Genomic DNA, 24105 nt, shown 5'->3' with positions numbered 1-24105 from the left:
CAGGCCAATGAGGAGGGAGCGTCCTGGGAGGTGAATGATTTTCCCAGAATCCCCCTGACAGAGATGATGGGTCAAGACTCCAATGCAGGAGACTCACCTCAGAGCCTGACCTTCAGCCCCTCCTTGTCCTGCCCCCACAGGCCTCCTGACCCCCTCCTCCCTAGCCCAGGCTTTCTAAGCTCCTCAGTCCCTGCCCTCGGTTCTCTATTCAGGTGTCCGTCCTCCTTGAGTGGGGACTGAAGAGCGCTCACATCTGCACCGCGGTGGAACCTGCATTTCTCTTGATATTTGGACCCGTCTGTACACAGAGGTGGGGCCTCTGAAATATTTTCCAGTTTTTAAAAACGCAGTATAAGAATCATGTAAAAGTATCAATATTTTTATTTAATTCACATTGAAGTGATAATAACTTCAAGAAAGTCAGTTTAACAAAATCTGGTATGAAAACGGTCAGCACTTGTGTCTTCTCATTAATCAGGACGCTGGAAGTTGTTGAATGACATATTGGTTTAAAGTGTTATATCCATTGGACCACACTGCTCTCCAACTTTGGTGTATCTGTCACTTTCTTTTGAAAAAGGAGAGAGCCCGGCTGGTGTGGTTCAGTGGTTGAGCATCGACCTATGAACCCGGAGGTCATGGTTCCATTCCCGGTCAGGGCACATGTCCTGGTTGGGGGCTGGATCCCCAGTGGAGGGCGTGCAGGTGGCCCCTGATCCATGATTCTCTCACATCACTGATGTTTCTCTCTCTCTCCCTTTCCCTCCTTCTCTGAAATCAATAAACATTTTTTTTTTTTAAAAGAAAAGAAACAGGAGAGAATCCTCTCCGGCACCGTCCCAGGAGGCGGCGTCACAGCTGTGACCGCGGAGAGGCCACAGGGCTGTGGGGGCGACCAGGGCCTCTGGGGGGACAAGACCAGTCCCTCATCCTCCCAGACTCCTCCTGGGGTCACAGTGGGGGTGATGCCCAGGGTCTGCAGAGGCTTCTCTGTTCCCCCAAGAACATTCTGGGGTTTCCCCTGTGATCACCTCCTGAGGAATCTGTGGTCAGAGTCATTGCTGTGCGGGACCCTGTACCCCGTCTCTCCCTCCCAGAACTGAGTCTCCTGGAGACAAAAGGGTCAAAGGAGCCGTGAGCTGCGCTGGGAGCGGCCGAGGCAGGAACACAAGGTATTGAGAGGCTGTTCAGTCAGAGCATCGCACTAGCTATGGACGTCAGGATGGCCCCCGGCGGCGGGACTTCCACTCAGGACACTGAGGCTGCTGTGGAGCTCCCCAGCCAGGAGGGGTGCCCCGTGGAGGGTGGGGGAGGGGCTGAGCTCACCACGGGGGGGACAGGGGTGCGGGGAGGCATCTGGATGGGGGGCCCTCAGCTCTCAGGGTGCAGGAGGGAGCAGCTGTTTGCAGATGCCTGAGCCTCTCCCTGCGGGAGGAGGGATCCTGTCCTTCTCTCTGAGCTGTTGGTTCTCATGGGGGAGGCGGGAGATTTCTGGGACACAGCTCACTGCTTTCTGGGCTGCGGGTCCTCACACTTGCCCAGATGCCACCAGAGCAGACTCGGGTCTGGGGCCCATTTTGCCCCCACGGAGGCCGAGCTCCTCTGAGGAGCCCCCCCTGTGCCCCTCTCAGAGCTTCTCTCTCTGCCGGGGGCTGCGGGGTTGGGGGCTGGCTCTGCGGGATATGCCCTCTAAGGTGCTGGAGGCGCCTTCCAGGCCTCGGGTGGCTCCCCCCAGGGCCCCTCTGTCATCTGTGCTGTGAGGAGCCTCTGCAGCCCCAGACCCCCCTGCAGCTCCGTCCTCTCGGTGATCCGCCCGCTGGACACTGGTTTGCTCTCTGGGGCCCGGGAATCGCTCTGACAGGGAACCTCCTCCAGGGGGTCCCTCTGGGGGAAGCGTGGAGCCCAGACTGGTGCCTGCAACGTGGAGACATGGAGGCCGCACTGGAGGCTGCAGGGCCTTCTGACCTGAGGAGGGACCTTGGGGCCTTGGTGTCAGGTGGGCACTGGGCCTGAGTCACACTCAGGAGAGGCCATGACCTCGGGGACCCCTCCCTGCCCAGGGGTGCCTCCCAGGGAGGGCCCAGCTGTGACCCTAGGGCGCCCAGCAGCAGGGGCTGGTGGGTCACTCGCTATTTGGCTCCGTTCAGAGTCCTGGGTTGCCAGGGAGCTGGGCTCTAGGGGCTCAGCTGAGCTGGGATGTTGCGGGGACTCATCCAGAACGTGGCCCAGTCCCACTGTGCACACATTCACGGCCGTGGTTCTGGACACAGGGTTCCGTCAGTCTGTCCTGGCTCAGGCCTCCTCCAGGAATTACACTGTGGCCCAGACACAGCAGGGAGCCGGGTCTCTCCTGCCTTGAGCCTCCCCTGCCCCTCCCTCTGCAGAGCTCCCCATGGCTGAGGAGGGGGCAGCTGGGGACCTGGGAAGTGGGACCTGGGCTGAACTTGCTCAGGGCTTGGTCTGCAGCCCTCGGGGCCGGAGGAGAGGGTGACACAGGGAGGTTTCTGTCCCACTTCCCCATCCGCCTGTGTCACTGTGAACTTTCGCACTGTCGTCATAGGCTAAACAGTAATAGTCAGCCTCGTCCTGGGCCTGGGCCCCGCTGAGGGTCAGGGTGTCCGTGTCTCCTGACCATGAACTAGAGAATCGCTCAGGGATCGTTGAGGTCCGGCTTGCGTCACCATAGATGAGCAGCACAGGGACCTGGCCGGGCTTCTGCTGGTACCAGCTTGGATAATATTTTTCTACAAGATCTCCCTTGCAGGTGATACTGGTCGTCTGTCCTGGGGCCACAGACACTGCTGGGGGCTGAGTAACTACTGAAGAGGCCACAGAACCTGTAAGAGAGGAGAGGAGAGGAGAGGAGAGGAGAGGTGAGTGTGGGCATGAGGCTCTCAGTCCCAGAGGCCCACACCCCGCAGCGTCCTCTGGGCTGAGCTGAAGGTCATGGCCAGGCTGCTCCCTGGTTTCTGGCCTGAGCCTGGGGGCAGCACCTGTGCAGAGTGTGAGCAGGGGGAGCAGGAGGGTCCAGGCCATGGTGAGGCTCCAGGCTCTGCTCTGAGCCCTCAGCTGGGGTGTGGTCTTCAAGGCTCTTCACCCCTGGGTGGGCGGGGCCTCATGCAAATCCACTTCCTTCCTCTTGGGCCTCAGGGGTGTCTCCCTGCTGAGCAGCACAGGGCTCAGTGGAGGAGGCTGTGCCAGGGCTCCATGCACAGGCCTGAGCCAGGTTCCCTAGCGCCCTGTGCTGTCCAGTTAGAAAGGTCCGTCCGGCTGGTGTGGCACAATGTTGGAGCATCGACCATGAACCAGGAGATTCTTGTTCGATTCCAGGTCAGGGCCCATCCCCAGGTAAAAGGTCAATCCCCATTAGGGGATGTGCAGGAGGCTGCCAGTCAGTGATTCTTGCATCATTGATGTTTCCATCTCTTGTTCTCCCTTCCTCTGTCTGAAATAAGTAAAACATATTTAAAAAATTAAAAAAGAAACATCTGACCTATGACCCCACAGTTGCACACACAGGCTGAGGCCTGGCCTCCTCTCTGGGAGTGTGGACAACCCTCAGGCCTCCTGTCTGGTGAGGACTCACCCTCAGGGCGGGGCTGGGGGCTGGGAGGAGCCTGTGGGGACAGTGGTCATGCTGGGGTGGGAGAGGCCAGGATCCCATGGCCAGAGGCAGAGCAATTGTTCATGGGCCTCTCAGGCGACCTTGTTGTTGATTGTTTTAGGAAGAAATAAGAGAAATCTTTGAGACCCAAGGCCAGGCCAGAATTCTCTGATGACATCAGAAGCACGATTCACCAAAGAAACGATCAGTACATTGAAGCTCATGGAAAACAGCCTCCTTGGCTTTGCACAGTTTTCTAAAGAAACAGGCAGCAGAGAGGAGAGAAGTTGGTGTTAACAACACATCCAATGAGTGACCAGTGCAGAGAGGACAGGAGGAATCATGAAATTTCGCCAAAGAATCACAGCCCAGGAGGACACAGGCAGATCCAAGAGCAGGCGCGTCAGGAAGAGGGTGTGTGATGGCCATGCGCACAGGGGAGGGCGTCCATCCTCAGCTGTTAGGGAAACACAACGAAACCACAGGGAGACACGACCACACACAGGTCAGGGGGCTCCCGTGACACAGGGACCCCGGTGCCGGCAGGGGCGGGAGGAAGGGAGGCGGGTGCAGGGACGGTGGGAACGGGAAAGGCTCGGTGACTGTGGGAAGGCGCCTCACAGCCTCTCGGGGACTGAGACTCGCACTCAGCACACAGCCCAGCAGCTGTGCTCCGGGCACTCATTTCAGAGGGAGGCCTGTGCTCACAGGGACACTGTGCACAGAGGTCATGGCCCCGCGGGTACCACGTCCATGGGGGAAGCCATGGAGGCCCCTGCCCCTCCTGCGTGGACGGTTAACAGACCTCAGTCTCCCCCAGACCAGGGACACTACTCAGCAATGACAGAGAAGGAGCTCTTTTAAAATACATGTATTTTTATTGATTTCAGAGTAGAAGGGAGGGAGAGAGAGAGAGAAAGAGAGAGAGAGACTCCTCCAGGGCTTTGTTTGGGACAAAGTCACCACAGCCCTTTAGAGAACAGCCCTGCACAGGGGAGGGGGACAGGAATGTCCCTGGGACCCTGTGCCTCCAGCCCCTGGGCTGACAGAGGTCACTGCGGGGTCAGCCCTGATCCATCTCCTCCTGCTCCCTGTCTCCTCCCTCCCCAGAGACCAGCCCCTCCTCCCCTCCTGCCCCTGGGGGGTCACCCAGGCCCCGGGCAGCTCCTGGACCTTCATCTCAGAACCAGCCACTGGGGACCAGCCCTGCCTCCCTCCTGCCCCAGCTCAGCTCAGCCCCCAGGGACCCGGGCGAGTGAGTGCACAGCTGCTCCCTGAGGCCTGGGTGGTGAGGGTGTGAAAGGCGCTGCATTTCAGATTCCAGAAACCCAGGCAGGAGGCCAGCCCGTCCCCTCCCCTGGGCTCCCCTTGTGATGCAATTGAAGGGGATCCCCCACAGGACTCCCCTCCAGCAGGAAGGAGGCCACATGCTTCCCACTTCAGTCTCCCCGCCCCCAGGCCCTGCTGCCCTCCCTCGGACATGACCTTGACCCGACCTTGGGAAAGGCCTGGGCAGAGGGGAGCCTGTCTTGGCCTCACAAGCAGAGGCTCTGGCTCAGCGGGAGGAGCCAGGCCCTGCTCCAGGCTGGTCCTGCTCACACCTCACAGGCCCCGCCTCCCTCCTGGGCCCTATGGGGCGGCCACAGTGTTAGGACAGGTTCCAGCCTCGGACTGATGAGAGGGCACAGTCCTCTCCTGGCCACGGGCAAGTCCCAGCTGGAGGGCAGGGCCCTCCCAGCACAATGAGGCCAACAGCTACAGCTGTGAGCTTGAACCTGTGGTCCGAACACGCGGCCCCACGTGCCTTGGGATAGAGTTCAGTGCATGTAGTTGAGGGGTTGGAACTGACGAGAATGCTGTAAACAACCTGATCACGCCCCTACTTTGCCTCGTGGCATCTGCTATAAAATAGAGACAGGGCTTGTGGGCGCTGGCGCTGTCTCCTCATCAGGGAGCAGCGTCCCACCGAGACCCAGCTTTCATTCTCTTGTCTGTCTTTCCTCAATCCTTTCACCCCGTCCCCCCCGCCCCCCCCCCCCCCCCCCCCCCAGGATCACCCTTGGCTGTGCTGGCGCGACCCAAGTGGCGTCGAACAGGCCTGAGTTCGGGGGAATTTGAAAGTGTTCAGGTGAAAGGAGGCTCCAAGGCTCCCGCAGAGAGTAAGAGTAAAAAGCAAAAGTAAGGTACGAAGGCCAAAAAACAAAAGTAAGGTACGGAGCCGAGGTGTGGTAAATTAGCTCGGTGTAAAACAGGAGACAATGCTTAATTGAAGCATTTTTAAAGGAGGCATTTTTAAATTTCTGAGGTAGAAATAAGCGGAAGCAACTTAGAGATGGCTATATAGCTGAAGGCTCAGAGATTTCCCCCTCCAGTCCCTGGGGCCGCCATTCCTGAGGGGGAAAGCCCTCTGGACAGTGTGCTTCCTCCCAGAACAAAGGAGAACTGGAGGAGGAGGCAGAGAGGGGACACGCAGGCGGGGCCGGGGTGAAGGGTCTAAGACCAGCCTTCGGGAAGCTCACTGTTACTCATAAGCCTCTCCAGTCGCCTCTAAACAAGCAAGAGCAAGAGTGGGATCTCTGTCTCCGCTCCAGCATCTCTGCAGGAGGCTAGGCAGGCTGGGGAAGACACTTCAGGATTTAGCAGCCAATCGTACTCTTAAAATGCAACGACTAAAACAAACAGGGGGAGAAGAGGTGTTTGTGTCTTTCCAGAAGGAGCAGTAGCCAATTTGGGTGCCAGGACGGTACGTGCGACACCACAATGGACCCGGAGAAGCTCCTTGTCCCTCCGTTCAAGGGACTGAGAGTTGCCCCGATGACAGCAAAGAGGAAGAGAAAGAAAACAGAGGCCACACTAGGGGCCGAGGTGCCCACATGGGGTCAGCGGAAGAAGCTAACCACGGAGGCCCAGCAAATGGCAGAAAAGCAAGGAGTGGAAGCTACTCCTTCAGCCACGTTTATGGCTGTGTTAGCAGAGAAATAGGGAAGCAAGCGGTAGAAAGTAGAAATAAGCCATAGAAGTAGAGAAATAAGTGGGGGTTGCAACCCAGGAAGGTGTGGGCAAGGGCAGCCAGGCCTACCTATAGTTCATAGTTAGAGGTAGAGAAATAAACAGAAAATAGGCGGTAAGAAATAAGCTGTAGAAATAGAGAAATAAGTAGAAATGAGCGGTAGAAAATAGGCGGTAGAAAGTAAGAAGTAATTAGGAGGTACAAAATAAGGTAGAAATCTCCTAGGTTTTGTTTAAGCCGCTGTAAAGCAGAAGATGGCTATGGCTGATGTTGTTTAAGGAAGTAATTTTTGTTTTAGACCCTAGATTGGAAGCTCTTGCGGCAGTTGCATTGTTCCTGGGCTTTGGTTATCTTTGCTGTGCGACCTGATAGCTCCCTGGACTTGGGGTCTGTGTGAGACGCCAGACCCAGAGTTGAAGGTCTCCAGCTCTGCAGGACCGAGGGCTGCTGGTTTCCATGCAGCAGCGGCTAAGGAAAGAGGCTGAGAAGGGACCAGACTTCCACCGGCGTGGACGGGGCTGATGTGACTGGGACTGGTGCGGACTCAGGGTCAGGGTCAACCGTCCAAACAGCCTGATCCAGGGGACTGGTTTAGCATCAAGGACATCTTTGAATCGGCGGCATCTTACTACGCAAGTGACAGGGATATGAACACGGAGTCAGCTGAAGAAGATGGCGACTGAGGCCAAGCAGATGTTAGAAAAGCCAGTGGAGGCTATGCTAGCGTTGGTGAACTGTCAGTTTTCTGTAAAATCTTGTGGAGCTAAATCTAAGGACTGTGAGTAAGATACTCTGAAAACGTTAACATGTTTGTAGTTTGGCTTTGCATTGGTATTGCTTTGTTATTAGCCAGAGTTTTGTTCTCTTGTTAACATTGCTGTTTATGGTTTTGTTAATAGCAGAAGTAAGTTTAATATTTCCTCCATGATCTTCAGCTTTATGCTGAATAATTTATTTAGAGTTTTTTGGATAATGTAAATGGGCGTGTTTAAAAACAAAAGTAAGGGGGATATATGGGGCGCGGCTACAGTGGTTGGACACGTTCAAGCCTCGGACTAATGAGGGCACAGTCCTCTCGTGGCAAAGCCACGTGCAAGTCCCAGCTGGAGGGCAGGGCCCTCCCAGCACAACCATAGCCGACAGCTGTGGTTGTGAGCTTGGACCTATGGTCTGAACACGTGGCCCCACGTGGCTTGGAATAGAGTTCAGGTGCATGTAGTTGAGTGGGGATGAGAATGCTGTAAACGTGATCACGCCCTACTTTGCCCCGTGGCATCTGCTATAAAATAAAGACACGGCTTGTGGGCGCTGGCGCTGTCTCCTCATCAGGGAGCAGCATCCCACCGAGACCCAGCTTTCATTCTCTTGTCTGTCTTTTCTCAATCCTTTCATCCCACCCACTCAGGATCACCCTTGGCCGTGCTGACGCGGCACAGGCCCCACGCTGCCACCCCACGGGGTCAGGGCTCTGTCCTGCCTCCCTGAGGACCAAAGGCTTCCTGCTCAGCCCCCCTCCTGCCAGGCCCCTGTCGGAGTCCATGCTGCACTGAGTGAAGGCATTCACTGCCGCGTATTCCACAGTCACCGCCGGGACCCCAAGATCTGTGCTCCTCCCCTGACCAGAGCCCCAGGTTGGAGCCCAGGGCCTGAGGGCTGGGGGACCCGGTCATCATGCCGGCCCCTCTCTCAGGTGCTTTCTGTCCTGGGCAGGCAGGTCTCCCAGCATCATCCCCACAGGCCTGAGGGTGAAGACTCTCATGATGTCTGGTCCCAGAGACATAAGTCGTGCCCAGAGGGCCCTCTCCTCAGGGCTCTCAGCAGGAGGAGGTGTGAGATGAGGGGGTGCAAGGAGGAGAGTCATGGGCTCGGGGTCCTGGGGAGGGGCAGGGAGTCCACCCTCCCGACATGTGGGAGGAGCCCAGGGAGGGAGATTTTTCTCTTCCTAACCCACCATTTCCATCAACAGGAACAGAGGCCCCGAGAGGACAGAGGACCAGCTGAGTCTCCCAGGCTGCAGGGGCCGGGCCAGGCCCTGGAGGACTCCTGACCCTGAGCCTGACCGACAGCTGCTCAGACAGCGGGTGAGCGTGGGCACCAGGCCCGGTGGGCAGGTTTCTGTCCCACTTCCCCACCCGTCTGAGTCACTGTGAGTAACTGCCATAAGCTACACCACAGTAATACTCAGCCTCGTCCTCAGACTGGAGGCTGGAGATGGTTAAGTAGCGGTCGGCCCCGGATCTGGAGCCCGAGAAGCGATCAGGGATCCCGTCCCCCTTGGTGTGGCTTCCAGAACTCCTAATGTACATGAGGAACCTAGGGGCCTGCCCTGGGCTCTGCTGATACCAGCTAACATAGTCGAAGTTGCTGTGCTCAGCGCTCAGGGTGCAGGTGAGCTTGGCCGAGGCCCCCAGGGCGGCAGAGGCAGATGGGGGCTGGGTGAGCACAGGATCAGCACAGAGACCTGCGGACAGAAAACACAAGAGCGATGCCCACTGCACCCCCATGAGCAGGCGCCCCTGGGACTGAGCTTGGAGGGAGGATCGGGGGCAGGACCCCAGGTGCTGTGGCCACTCTGACCTGTGGAGACGACGAGGGGCAGGAGGTAGAGGGGAAGCCAGGCCATGGTGGGAGGGTCCTGAGCTCTGCCTGCGGCTGCCCAGCTGGCACTGGCCCTGCCAGCTCCTGTCTTATCCTCTCTGCCTGCAGCTCAGGAGGGAGGAGCAGGGATGCAAATGTGCTCTCTGGGCCCAGCCAGGGTCTGTCTCAGCTGCTGGCCCCGCCCTGAGCCCAGGGCCTCCTGCCCTGTGGGGCCTCCCCTGGGGCAGAGGGCAGGTGTGGGTTTCATTGCTAAGAGCTGGTTGGCCCAACAGAAGGGTCTTCACAGGAGCTCAGTCCTGCTCTTTGCACTTGACTCAGCCCAGGGGACTCTGACCTCTAAAGGCTCCCAACCAGGACCCACAGCGCCCCCTGGTGTCCCCAGGGTGAATGTCACCTGCCTGTGCAGCTGGTTCATCACCATGACTGCTTCTGGGAGCTTCCTGGAGGCTGACAGGTGGGGAGTGTGTCCCTGGGCCCCTCACTCAGCCTCATAGGAGCCCACACCATCCTCTGCAGGGGCCCAGCCTCTCCTCCAGGCCAATGAGGAGGGAGTGTCCTGGGAGGTGAACGATTTTCCCAGAATCTCCCAGACAGAGATGATGGGTCAAGACTCCAATGCAGGAGACTCACCTCAGAGCCTGACCTGTCAGCCCCCTCCCTGGTCTACCCCCCCCCCCCCCCCAGGCCCCACTCCTCCTACACCCCCACCTAGGCCTGCTGAGCTCTCCTGTCCCTGCCCTCTTTTTTCTATTTAGGTACCTGTCCTCCTGGAGTCTGGTCTGAACAGCGCTCAGATCCTCACAATGTTGGCTTTGGTATTTCCCAGGGAAAAATTCAACTGTGTGTAGACTGAGGGGAGGACACTCCCCTGCTCCCTCTGGGGCTGACACCACCGGGTCATGTGTCCAAGGCACATGGGAAACTGGTCCTGCTTAGATCCCGTGTCAGGATAGGCTGTTACCAGTTTGGACCAGGATTGCTATTCTGATCTGGCCAAGGCCATTGAGTGTGGAGCAGGAACAGTACAGGAAGAGAAAGCCTTTGAGTTCGTAAAGCACATTTGGTTAGAAAGCAGGGTTTCACCTGATTCCTGAAGGAAGTTAAGTTTTGAAACCTAGCACTGCTGAGAATGTAATGTCACTAATTGACTCCCTCATGCTGGTGACGCTGCACATGGAAATGAAGTGGGAGGTGCTTGGTGACTCATGAGCACAGACAGACAGACCCCTGGCCACTGCTCAGCGTTTGGTCTAAAGAGGGAACTGACATGAGCCCAGGGCACCTGCCTCAGACACGCCCCCGGCTGCTCCCAGCTGAGGGGGCACCAGCTCCCCTCTCCCGTCCCACCCGATGCTGCCCCTCCTCACACCCACACCTTAGGGTCTCCCAGGGGCCCTGCTGGTCACTCCTGCTGCCCAGTCCTCACCCCTGAGCTGTGGTCTCCTGACCACGTGGGAGGGAGCCTGTTAGTTCCGTCCTGGGCGACCTGACCTCCATGGAAGGGTCTGAGCTGGGGACTGAGGCCCACATGGCCCTTTGTGGGGAACAGCAGGTCCCCCCGTCCATGGACATTCCTGATTGTCAGCCTTCCCTCCAGATCCCTGGGCACAGCACAGCGTCATGGCTCGGGAGGTACATGGAAATGACCTTCCCACCGAGAAGGGTACTGACAGCAGCATTTATTTATTTATTATTTTTAAAATATATTTTTATTGATTTCAGAGAGGAATGGGAGGGAGAGAGAGATAGAAACATCAATGATGGGAGACAATCATTGATTGGCTGCTTCCTACCCATCACTTCCTGGGGATTTTCCCTGCAACCCGGTCATGTGCCCTGGAGCAGAACCGGACCTGGGATCCCACATCTGCAGACCCAGGAAATATCCACTGAGCCACACCAGCGAGGACCAGCATTATTTATTAAAAGTTCAAAAGGCCCATTGTCGTCAGGACACTGACCGGTGATAAATGTGTCTGGGAGCCCAGGTTCCTGTAAACTGTGCTTCTATTGAACATGGAGGGGTCACTGTGGAGCTGATGTGGCTGCTGTTACAGACGTTCCCGCTCACGGTGTCCAGGCCCCTCCCGGGGGCCGTCCCGATGCACCCACACTCCTCATGGGCCTCCTGCTCCTGGACATGACCCATGGCTGACAGGGCTCCATGTGGGATCGTCAACAGGCGCCCGAAGCTGCCCCTGCTCTCGCTCAACACAGACGGGCAGATGTGCTCAGGGCTTGGTCTGCAGCCCTCGGGGCTGGAGGAGAGGGTGACACAGGGAGGTTTCTGTCCCACTTCCCCATCCGCCTGTGTCACTGTGAGCATTAACACTATAAGCCCACACCACGCAGTAATAGTCGGCCTCATCCTGGGCCTGGGCCCCGCTGATGGTCAGGGTGTTCGTGTCCCCTGAGTAAGAGCCAGAGAATCGCTCAGGGATCCCTGAGGGTCGGTTGTTTTTACCATAGACGACCAGGACGGGGGCCTGGCCAGGCTTCTGCTGCAGCCACATAGGATAATATTTTGTTAGGGGATCTCCCTGGCAGGTGATCCTGGCCGTCTGTCCCGGGGCCACAGACACTGCTGGGGGCTGAGTCACTTCTGAAGAGGCCACGAAACCTGTAAGAGAGGAGAGAAGAGGAGAGGAGAAGAGAGGAGAGGAGAGGTGAGTGTGGGCATGAGGCTCTCAGTCCCAGAGGCCCACACCCTGCAGCGTCCTCTGTGCTGAGCTGAAGGTCGTGGCCAGGCTACTCCCTGGTTCTGGGCCTGAGCCTGGGGGAAGCACCTGTGCAGAGTGTGAGGACGGGGAGCAGGAGGGTCCAGGCCATGGTGAGGCTCCAGGCTCTGCTCTGAGCCCTCAGCTGGGCTGTGGGCTTCAAGGCTCTTCACTCCTGGGTGGGCGGGGCCTCATGCAAATCCACTTTCTTCCTCCTGGGCCTCAGGGGTGTCTCCCTGCTGAGCAGCACAGGGCTCAGTGGAGGAGGCTGTGCCAGGGCTCCATGCACAGGCCTGAGCCAGGTTCCCTAGCGCCCTGTGCTGTCCAGTTAGAAAGGTCTGTCTGGCTGGTGTGTCCCAATGTTTGAGCATCGACCCATGAACTTGGAGGTCCTGGTTCCATTCCAGGTCAGGGCCCATGCCCAGGTTGGGAGCTTGATCCCCAGTAGGAGGGTTGCAGAAGGTTGTCAATCAGTGATTTCATCATCATTGATGTTTCTATCTCTCTCTCTCCCTACTTTCTCTGATATCAATAAAAATACATTTTTAAAAAAAAGAGATAGTTCTGACCCCTGACCCAGCACCCTGGCCTCCTCTCTGGGCCTGTGGACAACCCTCAGGCCTGCTCTCTGGTGAGGACTCACCCTCAGGGTGGGGCTAGGGGTCTGGGAGGTGCCTGTGGGGCCAGTGGTCATGCTGCGGTGGGAGAGGCCAGGATCCCATGGCCAGAGGCAGAGCAATTGCTCATGTACTTCTCAGGTGACCTTGATCTATTGAGCACAGCTGTTTTGGGACACAAGAGGCAGCCAATCAATGTTTCTCTCTCATCATTGATGTTTCTATCTCTCTCTCCGTCCCCCTTCCTCTCCTAGAAGAGCAGTAACTGGATCCCCTCATCCCAGCCAGCCTGGATGTTGTCTTGCCTGTGTCCCACGTGGCCATGGGTGGACGCCCTAGGATTCCCCTGCCATCCGCACTGTGACCTCCCCAATAGGAAGGTAGGGACACCCCAAGATGGGCTTCATCCCTCGGCTCTGTCACAGGCTCGCTCTGTCGTGAATCACAAAATCCACGGGGCAGGAGAAAGTAGGGTTACAGCTGTGAGTGTGTAGAACATGGAGTTTATTCTTGCGTTATTATTCATTCACTAGAGGCCCCAGCAGCTGCAGGCCAGGTACTGCCTACCTTCCCCTGGCAGGCCCCGCCCCCTGGGTGGAGGGCAGTTCTGAGAGGACACAGCCTTTCACTCAGATCCCCATCTCACACCTTCCTTGGTCATGGGAAATATTGGGAGCCCAGGAAGGAAGGAAAGAAGGAAGGAAGGGGGGGGGGGGGGGGAGGGAGGGAGGGAAGGGGAGGGAGGGAGGCGGGAAATGAAAACATTTCCTTTATTGTCTTTCCCACTTCATTAGTGGAGAACTGGATGCAGGTTGGTCTGCGCAGGTGTGGGAGGCCCAGGGATTTGAAATGAGGATTTCCCAGAGGATTGTGGGACATCTACCCAGCATGCTGAGCACGGCCTCCTTGTGGCCTTTACAACGGGCGCTTTGGAATGAGGGGCCTCTGGATGCACAAAACACAGCAAAGGCAGTAAACCCGAGAGCTCAGCTCCTGTGGATTTCGTGGGAGAGAGGAGAAGAACTGAAAAAAACACGCTGGCTCTCCAGGCTCTGGGAGAGGCGGGAGGAAGGGGTAGAGGATGAATCCTCCAGGCCAGGCCGCCTATCACACTGCCCAGGGAGGGGAGCATCTTCAGAGCAAGGAGGGCGCCTGGGAGCCCGGGGCGGGTTTTGGTCTCACTTCCCCATGAACCTGCACCACTGTGGCCAGTGCCACCACTCCTATATGAGCAACAGTAATAATCAGCCTCGTCCTCCGCCTGCAGCCCAGAGATGGTCAGGGTGGCCGTGTTTCCAGACTTGGAGCCAGAGAAGCGCTCAGGGATCCCCGAGGGCCGTTTTGTGACATCATAAATCAGGAGTTTAGGGGCCATGCCTGGGCGCTGTTGGTACCAGGACACATCATCATAACCCCCGACATCACTGCTGCTTCCAGCACAGGAGATGGTGACTGAAGTCCCAGGAGTCCCAGACATTGCGGGAGGCTGAGTGAGGGGAGCCTGGGCCCGGGACCCTGAAAAGAGCAAAAACACACTCTGGTGAGTTCAGTGCTGGGCCCGGGGGTGGGGGCCTGAGGAGGAGGCAGAGAGTCAGCCCAGGTGTCCCCCTGTCCCTTCCCTGAGGCCTCACCTGTGCCCTGAGAGAGGAGGCTGAGGAGGAGCAGAGCCCAGGCCATGGTGGAGGTGCCCTGAGAGCGCTGCCTTCTGAGACCCCAAGCCTGAGCCTGGCTCCCCCAGACCTCTCTTATCCCCTCCCCCTGCCTCATGCAGGGAGGGGCGTCCATGCAAATCCACTTCCTGCACCTGCCTATCTTCTCCCTCCTCTGAGCTAACCCTTGATCTAGATGTTTCTGCTCAGCAGACAGAAGAGTGAACCTGAGAGATTATGGTGGAGAGTTATTCCTCACCCGGGGCCCCCTGAGACCACAGTCGAGGGACTGGAGGCCACCTTGGAGGTCCTGTCCCTCCTCCTGGGGCATCTACAGGTTTCCTGGCTGAGGAATACGGGGACTCCCCTCAGAGACATGGGAGGAGGGAGGGCAGGCTCTAGTTTGGCTTTTAGATCTCCAGTCCCCCTGTTGCCCAAGAACCAGGGGGAAAGCCGGTATCTCCCAGTCTTTCTCCACCTTCCCTGACGCTCCTCAGTGGAAATGAGTCCTCACGTGTCCCATGTCCCAATCTCCACAGCGTCTGAGGCTCCGGGACATTTGCTGCCTCTCCCAGGAGGGGAGACATTGGGACGGAACGGAGACAGGACATCCTCCTCCACCGCCCACCCGCTCAGGAGAAGGGCCTGGTGAGCACCCAGGAGACTTCCTGCAGGTCAGGGCTGAACCCCAGGGAGCACCTTCCTAAATGCGGGCAACACTGCCCCCTGGTGGCCTCAGATGACGCCAGCCAAGCCCCAGGAAAGGCAGCTCAGACCATCCTGGCCTCAGTGTGAGGTGACAGTGAGATGGTAGTAGACACTGGTCTGCTCAGAAGCCCATCAGCTGGGCCTGTGGACCAAGCGGACTGGATCCTTGTCTCCTGGGAAACCATGGGGTGCCCGGGCACAGGCCAGTTGTCCTCATCCTCCTGCGGGAAGCAGACCTCTGACCTTCACTAGGTCCCACCTTGTCCTGTTCCTCTTCCCGTTAGGACCACGAGGAGTCAGAACCGGGGCTGCAGGGGTCCTCCATGTCATTACAGTCATTCTGCACACGTGTGCCCATGTGAGAACACGCGTCATAGAAACGCTAAGCATGTCAGCCAACACAGGAGGCATAATGGCCATTTGCAACTATGACTAATGACCATTAAAGCCAAGCATATAAATTAAAGACACTGATATTTAATCCCAGATCCATGCTGATTGCATGGGGAGCGACTCATTTCAAACAATAACGTGGAGAAAATGATAACAAAGGCTTCACTTTCTCTTACTTAGATGTATTTTACTTGTTGGTTCATTTGAACTGGGATTGTGGCTGGGAAGGAGTTGGATCATCATGAAGAGCTATGGGGATCCCTGAGGAATGGGGCCACCCCAACACACATGTTGAAGAACCAAGCAGCCAACTGGAAAGATCCATCCAATGCGATGGCCTTGCACGTGCAGGCTGCCCCAGGAGAACCATTCAGGGACCTGGGCAGAGGGCAGTTCTGAGAGGACACAGCCTTTCCCTTAGATCCCCCCCTCACACCTTCCTTGGTCATGGAAAGTATTGGGAGTCCAGAAAGGAAGGAAAGAAGGAAGGAGGGAAGGAAGGAAGGAAGGAAGGAAGGAAGGAAGGGAAAATTAAAACTTTTTCTTTATTGTCTTTCCCACTTCATTAGTGGGGAACTGGATGCAGGTAGGTCTGCACAGGTGTGGGAGGCCCAAGGATTTGAAGTGAGGATTTCCCAGAGGATTGTGGGACATCTACCCAGCATGCCTAGCACGGCCTCTTTGTGGCTGTTACAATGAGCGCTTTGGAATGAGGGGCCTCTGGATGCACAAAATACAGCAAAGGCAGTAAACCGGAGAGCTCGGCTCCTGTGGATTTCGTGGGGGAGGGGAGAAGAGCTGAAAAAACACGCTGGCTCTCCAGGTTCTGGGAGAGGCGGGAGGAAGGGGTAGAGGACGAATCCTCCAGGCCTGGCCGCCTGAGCCCAATGCCCGGGGAGGGGAACATCTTCAGAGCAAGGAGGGCACCTGGGAGCCTGGGGCGGGTTTTGGTCTCACTTCCCCATGAACCTGCACCACTGTGGAGAGTGTTACTGCCTGCATATGAGCAACAGTGATAAACGGCCTCATCCTCGGCCTGCAGCCCAGAGATGGTCAGGGTGGCCGTGTTTCCAGACTTGGAGCCAGAGAAACGCTCAGGGATCCCCGAGGGCCGAGTGCTGACATCATAGATCAGGAGTTTAGGGGCCGTGCCTGGGCGCTGTTGGTACCAGGAGACACGGCTATAACCACCGACATCATTGCTGCTTCCAGCACAGGAGATGGTGACTGAAGTCCCTGGAGTCCCAGACACTGCGGGAGGCTGAGTGAGGGGAGCCTGGGCCCAGGACCCTGGAAAGAGCAAAAACACACTCTGGTGAGTTCAGTGCTGGGCCCGGGGGCCTGAGGAGGCAGAGAGTCAGCCAGGTGTCCCCGTGTCCCTTCCCTGAGGCCTCACCTGTGCCCTGAGAGAGGAGGCTGAGGAGGAGCAGAGCCCAGGCCATGGTGGAGGTGCCCTGAGAGCGCTGCCTTCTGAGACCCCAAGCCTGAGCCTGGCTCCCCCAGACCTCTCTTATTCCCTCCCCTTGGCTCATGGAGGGAGGGGCGTCCATGCAAATCCACTTCCTGCACCTGCCTCTTCCCCCTCCACCCTGACCTGGTCCTGGACTCTAGATGCTTCTGTATCCTGGGCAGAACTTAGCTGAGGCGTTAAACTCTGACATATACAGGGTGGGGCAAACCTAGGTTTACAGTTGTGAGTATGGGAAACACAAAGTTTATTCTTGTATTATTATTTCTTAATTGTATTGTTTTTCATGCAACAACTGTAAACCTACGCCTGCCCCCACCCTGTGTGTGTGTGTGTGTGTGTGTAATAGATATAAAAATAATTAAAAATCTGCATTTAGTCCGGCCAGCATGGCTCAGTGGTTGAGTGTTGACAAATGAACCAGGAGGCCACAGTTCGATTCCAGGTCAGGACACAAGCCCAGGGTTCAGGCTGGATCCCTAGTAGGGGGCGTGCAGGAGACAGCCCATCAGTGATTCTCTCTCATCATTGATGTTTCTATCTCTTACTCCCTCTCCCTTCCTCTCTGAGATCAATAAAAATTTATTTTAAAAAAGAAAAGAAGGGGTTGAGGGAGAATGACAAACCTGCAGCTCTGCCCGTGGTCCCCGAGAAGAACTGTAACGGGATCCCCTCATCCCAGCCGGCCTGGATGTTGTCCTCGCCGATATCCCAGGCGGCCATGGGTGGACGCCCTAGGATCCCCTGCCATCCACACTGTCACCTCCCCAATAGGAGGGTAGGGCCACCCCACGGCGGGCTGGATTCCCTAGGCTCTGTCCTGGGCTCCATCTGTCCTGACTCAGAAAATCCACGGGGCGGGAGAAAGCAGGGTCACAGCTGTGAGTGTGTAGAACATGGAGTTTATTCTTGTGTTATTATTCATTCACTAGAGGCCCCAGCAGCTGCAGGCCAGGTACTGCCTACCTTCCCGGGCAGGCCCCGCCCCCTGGTCGAACTCCTGTGCTGCTGCCATCTGCAAGCTAGAGAGCCAGTCAAGCTGGTGCTGCCATTCAGTGTCAGCACCAAGGCCTGAGAGCCAGGGGAGCTGATCAGGTAAGTTTCAGTCCGAGGGCAGGCGAAGGGGAGATGCGCTGTCCCCATTCAATCCCTGAGACCAAAGCCTAGGTGGATTCCTTCCTCCTTGGCCTGTTCTACTCAGACCCTCAGTGGGTTGTATGAGCCCAATCTCATGGGGAGGGCGATCTGCTTCCTGAGTGGCCAGTTCAAATGCCAATCTCCCCCAGGACACACCCTCACAGACACATCCCCAAATCATGTTGAATCTGGCACCCCGTAGCCCACCCATGATAACCATGAAATTGATCATCACAGTGAACATCTATGCTAATGTGCCTGAGAATGAGGCTCTGGCTGAGATATGGCATTTTTAGTGCTAAAACCAGGAATATCCTGGCAAAGTGGGAAGAGTTGGTCCAGTCCAGTGTTTGCGGTGCTGAAGCCCACGTGCATTGGGATGCTGAGCCATTCTTGGCCTTGTCGATGCACACCAGTCACATGTGTGTGCCGGAGGGACAGTGCACTGGCTTGTCACAGAGAACAGATACGATGAGGATTCTTGTAAAGAGGGGGACACGCCGACCAGGTAGCTTTTTCCTTGTGGGGGACAAGGAGCCATTTTGGGAAGAGCCCAGGCGGAGAGGGGACCGGCATTGGGCAGAACTGCCTCCAGGTGAGGAGTTCACTCATCTAAGGGAGTGGAAAGTCGACATAAAACCGAGCTGCAACCCACAGTGTAACCGGACAAGCCATGGGCCAGCACTGCCTGTTCCTACTGGAGCCAATTCAGCGGAGACAGGGTGGAATCATATGAGCATTGATTCCCATTCTGCCGGCAGCCTGGGAGAGCAGCGGGTCACCCACAGAAACCTGCTCTGCCCTCCATAAATCCAGCTGCTTGTATTGGGAAGAAGGACAAGGATTACAGGGGATGAAAGGTGTGCCAAATGGGCAGTTTACAGGTAATGGGGGCTGGAGATTCACAAAGGCCTGTGGGTGTGCAAAGGCTGGGGGCCTTCAAAGGGCTGGCAGCTCTGGGTTCTGCAAGAAGGTTGATCATCTTTCCATGATCACAGGCAGCTCCCTGATGGGGAGGATGGGTCGCAATCCCGGGTGAGCTCCCAGGAACCCTGTGTAACTCCCAGCCAGGTGAGAATGTGCCTCCTTTAATCAGAACAAAACATTCACAGTGAACAGAGCAGGATTCATATTTCTCACAATTCCAGATGGTCCCCTACATGCTATTTCTCCCCTATCAAAACCTTCCCTGCTCAGCTTCCTTGGCTACGGTGTGCACATAAGGAAGCCGGAAAGGAAAAGAGCATCTAACCCTTTGTCCTCAGTCCCTCAGCAGCACCGTCACCGTTTCCCAGTTGCTCTTCATTCAGCAACAGGCGTGGAGAGGAACAGCCCACCCAGGAGGGCCATCCTGACCGAGAGCATGGGGGACACGGAAATGAATACGACAATGTCCTTTCTGCAGAAGTAAATCCAAGATGTTCTGCTCTGGTGTAGAGACCAAAGCATTTAATAGATTTTTATTGATTTCAGAGAGGAAGGGAGAGGGAGAGAGACAGAAACGTCAATGATAAGAGAGAATCCTGCCTCCTGCATGCCCCCTACTGGGGATCCAGCCTGAAACCCAGGCAGGTGCCTTGAACAGGAATCCAACTGTGACCTCCTGGTTCATGGGCCGATGCTCAACAACTGAGTCACACCGGTCGCTGGGTGAGACCAGAGGATTTAAAGTGAAGATTCGCCTGAAAACTGTAAACCTGCCCCAGCATGCATTGCCTCTTCTCTCTCTCACTGCAGTTTGGGGGTGGGGGTGGGGGGTTGGAAAGAGTTGCATATTACAGAACTTATGTCACACAGATAAAGAGGAAACTGTCATTGTCCCAAAACAATGAGAGAGAGAGAGAGAGAGAGAGAGAGAGAGAGAGAGAGAGAGATTGCATGTTACGGTGACTGAGGGAGGCGATTATATAATGATTCTCTGGGCTTTTGAGTATGAAGGGTGGAGAAGCGTCTTCACAGCAAGGAGGTGGCCCAGGAGCCCAGGACGGGTTTTGGTCTCACTTCCCCATGAACCTGCACCACTGTGGAGAGTGCTACTGTCTGTATATCGATAGGAGCAACAGTAATAATCGGCCTCATCCTCAACCTGCAGCCCAGAGATGGTCAGGGTGGCCGTGTTGCCAGACTTGGAGCCAGAGAAGCGCTCAGGGATCCCCGAGGGCCGACTGCTGACACTATAAATCAGGAGTTTAGGGGCGGTGCTCGGGCGCTGTTGGTACCAGGAGACATAATTATACTTCCCAATGTCATTGCTGCTTCCAGCACAGGAGATGGTGACTGAAGTCCCTGGAGTCCCAGACACTGCAGGAGGCTGAGTGAGGGGAGCCTGGGCCCAGGACCCTGAAAAGAGCAAAAACACACTCTGGTGAGTTCAGTGCTGGGCCCGGGGGAGCCCTGGAGGAGGCAAAGAGTCAGCCAGGTGTCCCCGTGTCCCTTCCCTGGAGGCCTCACCTGTGCCCTGAGAGAGGAGGCTGAGGAGGAGCAGAGCCCAGGCCATGGTGGAGGTGCCCTGAGAGCGCTGCCTTCTGAGACCCCAAGCCTGAGCCTGGCTCCCCCAGACCTCTCTTATCCCCTCCCCCTGCCTCATGGAGGGAGGGGCCTCCATGCAAATCCACTTCCTGCACCTGCCTGTCTTCTCCCTCCTCTGACCTGACCCTTGATCTAGATGCTTCTGTTCACCAGAGGCAGAGCAAACCTGAGAGATTATGTTGGACAGTTTTTCCTCACCCGGGGGCCCCCTGAGACCACAGGAGAGGGACTGGAGGCCACCTTGGAGGTCCTGTCCCTTCTCCTTGGGCATCTACAGGTTTCCTGGCTGAGGAATACGGGGACTCCCCTCAGAGACACTGGGAGGAGGGAGGAGAGGCTCTAGGTTAGCTCTTAGATCTCCAGTCCCCCTGTTGCCCAAGAACCAGGGGGAAAGCCGGTATCTTCCAGTCTTTCTCCACCTTCCCTGACGCTCCTCCGTGGAAATGAGTCCTCACGTGTCCCGTGTCCCAATCTCCACAGCGTCTGAGGCTGCGGGACATTTGCTGCCTCTCCCAGGAGGGGAGACATTGGGACAGAATGGACACAGGACATCCCCCTCCACCGCCCACCCGCTCAGGAGAAGGGCCTGGTGAGCACCCAGGAGACTTCCTACAGGTCAGGGCTGAACCCCAGGGAGCACCTTCCCAAATGCAGACAACACTGCCCCCTGGTGGCCTCAGATGATGCCAGCCAAGCCCCGGGGAAGGCAGCTCAGACCATCCTCGCCTCAGTGTGAGGTGACAGTGAGATGGCAGTAGTCACTGGTCTGCTCAGAAGCCCATCAGCTGGGCCTGTGGACCAAGCGGACTGGATCCTTGTCTCCTGGGAAACCATGGGGAGCCCCGGGCACAGGCCAGTTGTCCTCATCCTCCTGCGGGAAGCAGACCTCTGACCTTCACTAGGTCCCACCTTGTCCTGGTCCTCATCCTGTTAGGATCAGGAGGACTCAGAGCCCGGGCTGCAGGGGTTCCCGTTCTCATTACAGTCATTCTGCACACCCGCGCCCACGTGTCAACACGCGTCATAGAAATGCTAAGCATGTCAGCCAGCACAGGAAGCAAAAGGGCCACTTGCAACTATGACTAATGACCAATAAAGCTGAGCATATAAATTAAAGACACTAATATTTCATCCCAGATCCATGCTGATTGCATGGGGAGTGACTCATTTCAACCAATAACTTAAACGGAGAAAATGATAGTGGAGACTTCACTTCTTCCAAATTAGATGTATTTTACTTGTTGGTTCATTTTAACTGGGATTGTGGCTGGAAATGAGTTGGATCGTCCTGAAGAGCTTTGGGGATCCCTGAGGAATGGGGGCCACCGCCAACAGACATGTTGAAGAACCAAGCAGCCAACTGGAAAGATCCATCCAATGCGATGGCCTTGCACGTGCAGGCTGCCCCAGGAGAACCATTCAGCAACCTGGGCGGGGGGCAGTTCCGAGAGGACACAGCCTTTCCCTCAGATCCCCCCCTCACACCTTCCTTGGTCATGGGAAATATTGCGAGCCCAGAAAGGAAGGAAGGAAGGAAGGAAGGAAGGAAGGAAGGAAGGAAGGGAGGAAGGAAGGAAGGAAGGAAGGAAGGAAGGAAGGAAAATTAAAGCTTTATCTTTATTGTCTGTCCCACTTCATTAGTGGAGAACTGGATGCAGGTAGGTCTGCACAGGTGTGGGTGGCCCAGGGTTTTGAAATGAGGATTTCCCAGAGGATTGTGGGAAATCTATCCAGCAAGCCCAGCAGGGACTCCCTGTGGCTGTTACAATGAATGCTTTATTGGGAGCTTAAAATAGAAGTAAAGAGGGAAGGAAGGAAGCAAGGAAAAAAGGAAGGGAAGGAGGAAGGAAGGAAGGAAGGAAGGAAGGAAGGAAGGAAGGAAGGAAGGAAGGAAGAGAGGGAGGGAGGAGGGAAATTATAACTTTTTCTTTATTGTCTTTCCCACTTCATTAGTGGAGAACTGGATTCAGGTTGGTCTGCACAGGTGTGGGAGGCCCAGGGATTTGAAGTGAGGATTTCCCAGAGGATTGTGGGACATCTACCCAGCATGCTGAGCACAGCCTCCCTGTGGCTGTTACAATGAGCGCTTTGGAGTGAGGGGACGCTGGATGCACAAAACACAGCAAAGGCAGTAAAGCAGAGAGCTGGGCTCCTGTGGATTTCATGGGAGCGGGTAGAAGAGCTAAAAAAAACACGCTGGCTCTCCAGGCTCTGGGAGAGGCTGGAGGAAGGGGTAGAGGACGAATCCTCCAGGCCAGGCCGCCTATCACACTGCCCAGGGAGGGGAGCATTTTCAGAGCAACCAGGGAGCCTGGGAGCCTGGGGTGGGTTTTGGTCTCACTTCCCCATGAACCTGCACCACTGTGGAGAGTGCCACTGGTTGTATATGAGCAACAGTGATAAACGGCCTCATCCTCGGCCTGCAGCCCAGCGATGGTCAGGGTGGCCATGTTGCCGGACTTGGAGCCAGAGAAGCGCTCAGGGATCCCCGAGGGCCGACTGCTGACACTATAAATCAGGAGTTTAGGGGCCGTGCCCGGGCGCTGTTGGTACCAGGAGACATCATTATAATACCCAATGTCATTGCTGCTTCCAGCACAGGAGATGGTGACTGAAGACCCCGGAGTCCCAGACACTGCGGGAGGCTGAGTGAGGGGAGCCTGGGCCCAGGACCCTGAAAAGAGCAAAAACACACTCTGGTGAGTTCAGTGCTGGGCCCGGGGGCCTGAGGAGGAGGCAGAGAGTCAGCCAGGTGTCCCCGTGTCCCTTCCCTGGAGGCCTCACCTGTGCCCTGAGAGAGGAGGCTGAGGAGGAGCAGAGCCCAGGCCATGGTGGAGGTGCCCTGAGAGCGCTGCCTTCTGAGACCCCAAGCCTGAGCCTGGCTCCCCCAGACCTCTCTTATCCCCTCCCCCTGGCTCATGGGGGGAGGGGCCTCCATGCAAATCTGCTTCTGTTATCTCTGGTCACCCCTCTGAGCTGGTCCTGGCTTCCTCTCTGCCTCCCTGGAGGGCAGGGCTAATTGGAGGGATTCAGTCTCTTTGACGTGGGTGTTTTAAGACTGAGCCCCTGACAATGCCTTGGAAGTGCAGTCAGACTTCGGAGACCCCCAGCCCTCTAGCTTGGGTGTCAGGCTATGGTCTGGTCTGAAGGCTAAATAATCCCAGTACTTTCTCTTTTTTACATGTAGTTTTTATTTTTATTGATTTCAGAGGGGAAGGGAGAGGGAGTGATGGATCTGCTGCCTATTGCCCGCCCCACACTGCGGATCGAGCCCGAAACCCGGGCATGTGCCCTGACCGGGAATGAAACCATCACCTCCTGGTTCATAGGTTGACTCTCAGCCACTGAGCCATTCTTGCTGGGCCCAGTCATTGCTCTTCGCTGTTCATGGCGGAGGGTGAGGGCAGGGCTGAGAGGGGCTCGGGCAGGTAGAAATCTAATTGATGTCCCTCCCAGGCACCCAGACAGAGCTGGTGGCTGTCCCCATCCCTCACCCCTTCCCACCTCCTCAGTGTCCCCTGCGTCTGCCCTGCTCAGAGCCTGAGACCTGGGACATGTATGTCCTGTCTGGCGAAGGGTTTTGTGGCCGTACAGATTGGGGACCCTCTACCCCCACATTCTCCCTGAGGAGGAGCTCAGTGGAAACCAGGTCTTGGGACCTCATTCAGGCCCCAG

General features: G+C 56.6%; 2 gene segments (V, D, J or C); both read right to left on the bottom strand.

Annotated features, from left to right (window-relative positions):
- Nucleotides 1–14245, bottom strand: part of LOC138997547 (immunoglobulin lambda-1 light chain-like) — a 92677-nt gene extending 78432 nt beyond the window's left edge. The window contains 2 exon segments of the V gene segment in view: nt 13758–14061; nt 14178–14245. Of these exon segments, the coding sequence occupies nt 13758–14061; nt 14178–14223 (350 nt within the window).
- Nucleotides 8756–9268, bottom strand: LOC138998059 (immunoglobulin lambda variable 4-3-like). The segment is given in 2 exon segments: nt 8756–9075; nt 9192–9268. Coding segments are annotated over 2 exon segments (366 nt in total).
- Nucleotides 14246–24105: the final 9860 nt, after the last annotated feature.

This window comes from Myotis yumanensis, unplaced genomic scaffold (genome assembly GCF_028538775.1).
Source record: "Myotis yumanensis isolate MYYU_CA2020_CCGP unplaced genomic scaffold, mMyoYum1.0.hap1 SCAF_19, whole genome shotgun sequence".
NCBI lineage: Eukaryota > Metazoa > Chordata > Mammalia > Chiroptera > Vespertilionidae > Myotis > Myotis yumanensis.
The sequence above is the reverse complement of the archived record's forward strand: the minus strand, read 5'-3'. Positions and strand labels throughout refer to the sequence as shown.